This window comes from Salarias fasciatus, chromosome 1, assembly GCF_902148845.1.
Source record: "Salarias fasciatus chromosome 1, fSalaFa1.1, whole genome shotgun sequence".
Taxonomy (NCBI): Eukaryota; Metazoa; Chordata; class Actinopteri; order Blenniiformes; family Blenniidae; genus Salarias; species Salarias fasciatus.
The window spans coordinates 31,824,683-31,834,340 of NC_043745.1; the positions used below are offsets into that span (position 1 = coordinate 31,824,683).

General features: G+C 42.0%; 1 protein-coding gene across 1 annotated transcript in view; it reads left to right on the forward strand.

The window, feature by feature from the left end:
• Positions 1–8,619: 8,619 nt before the first annotated feature.
• LOC115388505 (nuclear receptor ROR-alpha A-like) overlaps positions 8,620–9,658 on the forward strand; it is a 55,933-nt gene continuing 54,894 nt past the window's right edge. The window contains exon 1 of the mRNA XM_030091670.1: positions 8,620–8,667. Within this exon, the coding sequence (XP_029947530.1) occupies positions 8,649–8,667 (19 nt within the window). The 5' untranslated portion in view covers positions 8,620–8,648. The remainder of the gene's footprint in view (positions 8,668–9,658) is intronic.

The following is a 9,658-nucleotide window of genomic DNA, read 5'->3' on the forward strand; positions in this document are numbered from 1 at the left end:
TTTATGATGGTGAAGAAACTGTCAGACTCTCACTGGGTGAAAGATTGAATTTATAACAATATGCCGACTGATTTGAATTTCTTCTGAAGAAACTGGAAATGAAAGAAGGAAATTAATTACTCAGACAAAATGAGCCTTCATAGGTAGGAGCAGCAAATCTAATTTTGAATCTGAGTGCTTACTAAGAATATACCGCCTCTGACAGGAAAACAGGATCAAGAACAGTCAGTACAGCGTCTGAGCCGAGATGAAAAGACTTTCTGGATTAATGATCAGACTCCTGATTAATGCAGGGATGGATTTTAAGCCATTATTTGTGGTGGTTGTTCTCAGCCGTTCCTGAACTGCTTGAACTTCTTAGAAATATGTGAAGCAGCATCCGTCACTCTCCAGATTTCCGCCTAACGAGCAGCCTGTTATTCACCTTCTCCTGCCGAGAGACGAGCAGGCGTGCAACTTCTGGCCTCATTTCATGAAGCTCCGAGATCCGCTGTGATCTCTCCTGTCTCTCTCTGACTGTTTCAAGTCTTTTTCTTCTTCTTTGGTTTCCTTTCTTTTTGTTCTGGAGCCCCGCGTGTTAAATAACCAGAGTCCTCGGCTAACACCAGCCTCCCCCTCGCGTCTGCCTCCGTCATCTGCCTCCCGCGGCGGCAGAGCAAACAGCCCGTTCCTTCATCAGCCAGCTGTCGCTCTCCCGCGGGCCGCGGAGCGCCGTCCTGAGCCGAGGATGAGGAGCGGAGCAGGGGAAAGGGAGCAGAGTTTGGTTAATCAGCCTGTTTGTGATCTGCTGCACGTTCGCGTCAGCCGCCGCAGCAGGCGCCCGTATGTTTAATCTCACAAAACCAAGTTTGACTGTTGGGCCGTTTCAGCGCAGAGGAATGTGGATTAAAAGTGTTGGATAAACACAACTGAAACCGAGAGGACTGAGACTGTCCTGTGGGCTGATTTCTGCATAAAACATGTGAATCTGACATGTTTACGTCCTTCAAAATGCACCTGGACAGCTGTCTGTTCATACCGCTGTTTACTTTAATCTCTAATATTGATGAACTGATAAAAACTGAATATTGAGAAAAACTTTGCTTGTGTGGGATTTCTGAAATTTTTGAAGCAACAACTTGCAGGATAGTGGTCGTCATCACAGGAACGCAATACGCCTGATCTGTCCAGCATTAAAAAATGGAAAGAAATGCGGTATTCCACATGTGTGGAAGTTCGTTTAGCGACGGGAGCGGGTACCAGACAAATGAAAACGGGATGGTGGGGGATCATATGGTGGCGGCTGTCTGATGCTGTGGTTAAGCGCTGTCTCTGCACCTCTCTAGACTTTCGGGGGAAAGTTTTCTACACATGTTCGAATGAATTATAAAAGCGATGTTTTTGAATTTCATAGGAGCAGAATTTGGGGAAGAAAGAGCTTAAAAATACAAAAAGAAAATAAGAACAGACACCAGCTGGAGATAAAAGATGTCTTGTTTTGTTTTCTGTATTTTCTGCTTGTTTGTTTTTAATCTTTCGGCTTGTGCTGTCAGGAATTACAGTATATTGCAGCAATAATACTCGCTGTAGATCAGACTCTTCTTACAAAGAGATCGAGCCGGAGCACGCTGCTTGTGTGTGTATGTGTGTGTGTGTGAGTGTGTGTGTGAGATGGATGCAGTGTGGTGCCTCAGGTAATAATAGCCATGATGGATTCTCACCTGGCCCGGTGAGCTGCGGCTTAGTCGAGGAAGATAAAGATGTGTTGGAGCCCCCAAAGCTCCTGCTGCGGCTCCGCTTCAGGTCCGGCCCGAGCCCCGGGGGAGGCATTAATGACAAACCCCGCAAACAAACACACCGGCATCTTCCACCTCAACAAATTCCCATCAGCCCTCCCTGAGTCCCACCACGCCATTGATCATTGGCTAACAATACTTTTACCAGGGCAACAGCATCAATCAGCGCTGTGTGTGCATCAAAACCTGCAGTTAGCTCAGCGGGCAAACAGTGCGGAGGCGTATTTGTTAGTAATGAAGTCATGTTTAATGGTGTTTTCTGTGCAGCGCTCTCAGTTTATTGTGTTACACCACAGAAACACAACTTTAGTAGATGCAAATGCTTGATTGACGGATTAAAGGAATTTAGAGACTTATAAATATTCCAATTTTCTGCAGGTTTTGTGCATATTTTAGAGGACTTTTTGACTTTTTTTTTGACAGTTTGAAGATCACTTTAAGAAAAATGCTGTTTGACATGACTGGGAGACCTGTCAAGGTAGTGATACACATCTTGTTTAAAGCATTTGAAGCAGTAAATCAGAGATTGAAAGGAGTTGTCAAGTATTTAATAGGTGGTTTTAAGTCTGCAAAGAAAGATAGTTAAGATTGTCACACAACATTACAGGAAAACATTATTGCTTTTACATGAAACTACACGATTGAAGGACCTGTATCATGCTTTTGTAGCCATTCCAAACCCTATTATAGGCATGAACATGGCAATAGTTTATTTTTGATGCTAACGAAAAGTCATTTTGTGTGAAATAAAAGATTTTCTGGGGCTAATTCTGAAACCCGGAAGAGAAAGCGCTATGTTTCGCTGTAAATCCTGCCTCTCCCCCTGTGGACTTTGACTGACAGCGTGCTTCAACCAATCAGCGCTTCAAAACAAATACGTCATGCGTTAGCTTCTCTAAGGGTTAGCCTTAGCTCTTTAGCTCTAGCTTCTCTACACACAAAGACACACAAAAACGTCTTTTCCTGTTAGAAACTCACCAGGCGCAGACCCTTCAGACTCTTGCTCTTGCTTGATTGTGGCTTTCAGACAATGGGGGGGGCACATCTTCACATTGTGACGTCAACATGGGAAACAGAGTGTTTTCACGGGTGCGGGAGGGGCTGCCTCCCTGAGCAGCAGAAAAACCAGGAAAGCTCAAACACGCAGGCACGAAGGAAAAAAACGCTTTGGGGGTGTTTTTGGTGAGTACATAACTATATAACAAGGTTAAAACGTACACAAAGTGAATTTTGCATGATACAGCCCCTTTAAAGTTGATAAGCTGTTGGTTTGGTGTCTGATTAGAATGAAACTCTAGTGTTTGATTCTGAACCGTAAATTTCTGTGAGCTTATACTTTTTAACAAATATTCTCAAATGAGCCAAAATTATGATGAATCTTGAAAACTGAGCCGCCATCATCAGTTGTCTCATGGATTTGATGATAGGACTTGTACCGACTCAACATACAGTAGCAGGCAGGTTGTTTGTAGTAGCTACCGTCCAGTGAGTTCAGTCCCAGAATAATAGAACTGAATATGGAACATTTTTGGACTCATATATGCAGGCCATTTATCCAGTGTCTGTGGCTCTGATAAGAATCAACAGCAGTCCACTTGATGTGACGTTGGTGCTTCTCTGAGCCAGGTTGGAGCCGCAGTCTGAAAGAGGATGAAACCAGCAGTGAAACAGCTCCTGTTACTGTGTGAGGATCTCATTCTGGGTCACTTGTTGGGGCGCCGAGGAAAACTTTGCATCCATTTTTCTGAGAGCGCTGCAGCCTGCGGCCCTCGCAGGGCAGCAGAGATATTTCAGACGTTGCCGGCCTCTCCTCGGGGGACGAGCGAGCCGGCCTCTCTCTATCTCCAACATCCTGTTTTTAGCTGCTGAATGTCTGGAGATGCTGCGGTGATTTATTCGGCCTCTCTGCTGCTGCTGCTGCTGCTGCTCAGGTGAGAGTCGACTGTACCGGCTGGATGAATGAGCGGCTGTCACACCGGCTCGCTCACTCACACAAACAGGTTTATTTTAGGCTGCAGGCAGAACAGACAGGAGCGTCTGTTTGTATTTATTGTGTGAAGCTGCTGAGGATGGAGAGCTGTGTGTTGAAGAGTCAAGTGTGTTTGCAAGACTGAAAGATGGTTCACTGCCGTTGTTAGACATTAAAGCCGCCACCATGGTTGTGAGAGTTGCTGTAAAGCATCACTTGGGGTATTATTTGTTTCGGGCCACACGATGGCACAGTTGTTGGTGCTCTCATCTTTTTGCACATCTTTTCCATTGTGAACTTTCTCCAAGTACTTAAATTCACTGGTTCATCGCACACACTCCAGTGGCGTCAGTGTTTGGATAGAGTCAAACTTTATTCACTTTACAGCCTGATTTTTAACAGCTGCATTCACTTTTTGGTTTCTTTATGTCTTTGACTTCGACCTCGCTTTCAATCAAGCAAAGCTGAATTAAAAAGTGAAACTCAGTCTTGGATGGAAAACCTTTCTGAAATGAAAATTTTCATCCATCCATCCATCCATCCATCCATCCATCTTGAACAGTTAAATCCACTCTGAAATGAACTTTTGACCTCAAATAAAAAGTGAGGGCCCAATCTTAGGATTAGTCAGACATTCTTCAATATCATTTTTAATATCAAAACAGATGAAAATAATTTAATTCTCATGTTTAGCCATGCATACACACTTCTATGAAGTTCCCTGGCTCCTGTTTCAAAACGGTGAAGCCATTACTTTCCCACATCACCATGTGTATTAAAAGAAGTGGGAAATAAACCACTGAATGTAGGGATTTACAAAAGATGGATGAACCCACTGTTGGGGTTTTTTTTTCTTTTCTGTGTGCACCCTGTTTATGGTGAAAGTCACCCTGAGAGCCTTACGGTTTTAACACAATTTATTCCATGTGGTAAAAGCTTTTTATCCAGTGTTCACTTTTAGACTGGGAGCTTCCCAGTGTGCATTCAACCCCCCACCCTGCACTCCCCTGCCCTTTAATCCACACCCGCTCCCAGACACCACGGAGTCAGAGAGAAGTCGCCTTTTTTAATTATTTAAGGCAGAAGTCACATTTATTCCCTTTTTCACCTCCCAGTCAAATAAAAGCATGCTTCGCATCTCCTGCATCTTTATTAATTCCTTCTGATTTCTCTCCCTCTGTGCAGTAGTTTCCTCCTCCTTTCTCTCTCAGTCACATCTCTTATACTTCTCCTTCTTTCACCAGATTCCTCCCAGCTCCCATTTCTGCGTTTATTTCGGTCGCCCTGCGGCAAGGATTCGGATAAAAGGATTAACTTATCGTCTTCCAGTTTAGAGCTCTTAAACTCAGCCTGACGGCCCCCCTGAAAATTGAAAAGATGGCTGCCAGAGTGGCTCCATTCAGTACATGTTAAATTCATTTCCCCTGTTTATTACACAGAGGGATGTTGATGTTTGAAGCCTGAAGAGTTTGCAGGCTGAAGGATGGAAGCAGCACATGCACATATGCAGCAGGAGATGAGAAGGTCTGATTCAGCTGCATTTTGAATTAAAAAAAAAATCTGTTAAAGGTTTCTTTTCCAGCAATAGAAGAACAATGTTTAAAAACATGCTGATGAACATGTAGAAACAGTACAGATGTAGATTGTGGATTTTTCTGGGTGTTCAACCAAAAGTCAAAGAAAGATTTTCTGTATTGTGTTGGTTGTGTAAAGCCTGCCGATATAGTGTGTTAGAGACAACTACATGAAAACATGGCACTTTTGATGGTGTTGTGATGCCCAGCTGTTCAGACCCCCCCAAGGTGCCCAGAAACTGTCTGCAACTCCAACTTGTTTTTTTGTGTTTGATTTCATTTATCATATTTTTTTCTTTTTTCTAAACTTTTCATTCATAATTCATGACTCTGTGGCATAAGGCTTCAAGTTTTAGTAACAGTCATTTTCCATAAAAACCCAATAAATGAATTTTACCCGACATAAACCCCAGAAATCATATTTAGCACCAATGTGCTGTTTAAACAATACATTTCAAGGATGCTTTTGAGAGACTAATTTCTGACGATTAAATAATTTAACTATGACTAGCTGACTGATATGATTACCACACAGTACCAAACAGTTTCTTTTGTGACACAGTCGACCGTTTTCATTTCCTGGATAAAAGTTTCACCAAACTGTCCTGATATAATGAGAAAACATCTCGTCATTTCCAACAGCGATGTGTTAAAACGGCAGTTTACTCAAGTGCTACTCCAAAGGAGAAGGGAGCTCTGTAGCTCCGACTAGTGGTGGATGGCTGCATAACATTTAATAAGTAAGTCATGCATGAATGAAACAGGTTCATGTTGACAGGTCACTCGAATGACTGTCAGCTCTATTTCAGGTCAGAGAAGCCAAACTGCGTCTACTGGCACTACAAAGTGAAGCGGTTACGATGTTACTCACGGAACCTAATGTCCCTTCCTTGTTGGTTAACTTATCCAAACAACAAGTGGAGACTCAGTTCTGCATTTAATAAGAGGATAAGATTATTTTCTAAACTATTGTTTTTCTTTTCTTTTTTGTTTCTTCCATTCTTGCCGTTCTTATTCTTCAAAGCGAGTCTATTCATTTTAACAAATGCTCTGAATTCGACCATAACCACTGTTACGATGGTTATACTTGTATAGAAGGTGGATTTATTTGGTTGTTTATACTGTTCTTCTTTTTTTTTTTTTTTTTTTGTGTGTATATTTGCGTCTTAAACCCCTGTCTGTTTTGTTGTATCTGAGAAAACTTTATTGGAAAAACAGATTTTGACATAACTTTATGCTCTTTGATTAAAACAAACAAACAAACAAAAAAAGTAGTAAGAATGGATTTTATCTGTCCTCCTCATTTTGATCAATCCAACGAATGAAAACACAAACAGAAAAAAAACAGTAACATGGCTCTTTGCAGTAAATTCTCGCCACTTCGGTTTGGCTGAGTGAGTACAAACAGCTCTAAACAAACAAACAGTGTAAACAGGCACACAAACACACACACACACAGACACGCAGTACACGGCAGGGCAGCAGCGGCGAGGCTGCAGCCCGTCACCAACACCCACTCTGTTCCCAGCAGATGTCAGTGTTACGTAACGACTCTCTGATGTAACACACACACACACACACACACACACACACACAGTATGTGTTCACCGGTGCAGACAGACGAGGAAGCACAAAGATTTCTGGGACAGACGCAACAGCTGGAAACATCAGGTAGACTCTGCACAGCAGGAGTCGATGGAGCAGGTCGACCGTTTGGCTCAGCGGAGAACCTTAAAAACAACTGTGTTTTTCTGAAAGGTTTGGTGGGAAAACAGCCTGATTGTTCTGTGACAGCTCACTCAACGGAGCCATCACTTTCCCACTTTGTGTTTGTAACAAAGGCCATGTTTACATGAGACTTGTAGTTCTTTACTTCCGAATAAAAGTTGATGCCGTTTTAAAATGACCATGTGAACATCTGGTTTGCAATGAAATTCTTAATTAAATTTAATTCTGAATAAGGAGGCTGGTTTATTCTCATTTTAAAATGGAATTAAATAATTCCTTGACATGTAAACATTTTATCCCACTGCACTTTACTTCTGTTTGTTCAGAGAGACACACATGTTCCAAGATGGCGGCGTGGAGCAAGCGTTGGACTCGAATGGAGGTGATTTATTTAATGGAGCCTTACAAGAAATAAATATAATGAAAAGAGCAGATGGCCTGAAGCATAAAAATGTTGACCTTTTTTAAGATGTAGCATCAAAGTTAATGAACCGGAGGTTGTTTACTTCTGACAGATGTAAATACGTCTGCCTCCTGTCGAATCAGAACCCCACGGAATCCCCAGAACTTAAAGCAGAATCACATAAAGACAAAGGCAAATGCTGGCAGCCATTCGGAATGAGTTTATTCTGAATTAAGTAATTAAGAATAAACACATTTAAAAAAAAAAAAACAAACAAAAAAAAACCTACCATGTAACTGTGGCCCCATAATTTCTTTATCTGAATTATTGTTATTATTTCATTTTTGTTATTATAATAATAATGGTGGCCTGATAGTGAACAATCTTATTTCATGGCAAGAAGATGTCGGTTCCTGGTCTTTTTTTGCGGATTTTGCACGTTCTTTTCTGTGCATGCAGATTTTCTTGGCTCCAGTTTGGATAAAGTGGTTGAAGGAATATTTATTTTACTTTTAACAACACATTTTAAAATCTCAATTCGAAAAAAAAAAGTATATATATATATATATATGTCTCAATGTTCACTGACGCAAATCTTATTTTTTTAGACTTTTATATATTTTCAGCTGAAATGATCTGTCTGGTGACTTAATCCAGTCCATATTCAAACAGATTGGTATTTACTGGCACAATAATAAAACTATAAATTGCCTCATCATGATGTTTTCCTCATAGGGAGGTCACAGAGACAACTGGCGAGGAGTGACTCTTTCACCTCGTTCAAGTGATGCCTGTGACATGTGAGACAAGATACTGTCGATAGGACCTGAGACCTGCAGTCTGATGAGGATGGGACTCCCCTGCAGAAGCAGGTGACCTCCTATCAGTTCCTGCTCCACTGTTATCGCCTCTGCACTCTGAAGTGGCAAAGAAACAACCGGTCTGACAGCAAGTTGGGCTTTTATTCACGCTGTCGAGTTGCGTCAGTCATTTATCGTTCCTTTCCGTGCAGCGATGCGTGTTAGCGTTACGGCAGCGTGATAGAAGTCTGAAGATCTGAGCAGTCATATGACTTTTTGCAAAGGTGCCAGACTTTATTCAGCTTATCTGAGGGAATTTATTTATTTATGCATTTTTTGGAAGTGGTCTGAAGACTTCGCTTCACTTCTGAGACAGCACTATTTCTGTGTGGAGTTGGCATGTTCTCCCTGTGCAGAGGTGAGTTTCCCTCGGGTGCTTCCTCTTTCCATAAAAATTGCAGCCTAGTCAGTAGAAAGTACTGGTGACCGTGTCTTCAGATCTGCTCCATGAGCCAGGGCTGTCAGACGGATGAGCCGAAATCATCAAGACATGGAAGAGATTAACCCTAGAATGACCACATTGTACACAACAACCAGAATCAGTGATGTGCACTCACGTGCACGCGCATGTGCACGCACATGCACGATGCTGTGGTAGCATGTTCACAGATCTGCAGAACAGAGCTGTACAGATAACATACAAGGAGCTGTCAGGGAGCTGTTTACCCCTGAGGCCTCAATACACACACACACACACACGCACGCGCGCACACACACACACACACACACACACACAGAGTCATATTGAGAACCTCCAACTTTGTCACTTGTCAGCTCGGCAGGCTTGTCATGAACCTCGGTGCTTTCTGGAGTTCGTTTCGAGATGAATGCGCGTTTGAAAAAATACCCACATTTTTTTTTTTTTCTGTTATTGTTGAGAAAAACACATATTTGAGTGACTCATTTTGACTCCATCACATAAACGTATCCAGTCTAATCTGTCAGAGAGTCAACATGAAACATGGAAGCTCTAATTTATTAATTTAACCATTGCCTCCTCCTCCCGATCTAACAAGTGGAGGCTGCGTGGGTGGAGGTGAGCAGTCCTACATCAAAAGTGAAAGCTGTTGGCAACACTTTGATGAGCTCAGGTGGGAGGTGAATATATCTGCGGAAATAATTCAGACAGATATCTTCTGTTTTGCTGAAATGTGACAGATTTCTTGTGAAATCTGCTAATATTCGGTTCCTGTGTGTAATTGTGTGTATCGATGCTTATATTTGACCTCTTTAGGTTCATTTATGTTCAGCTTACTTATGAAAACAGATGTGTAGATCAAATCATGCAAACATCACGAAGGCCATGTTTACTCAACAACATTTTCAAGTGCGAATTGGAATGTTTTGAG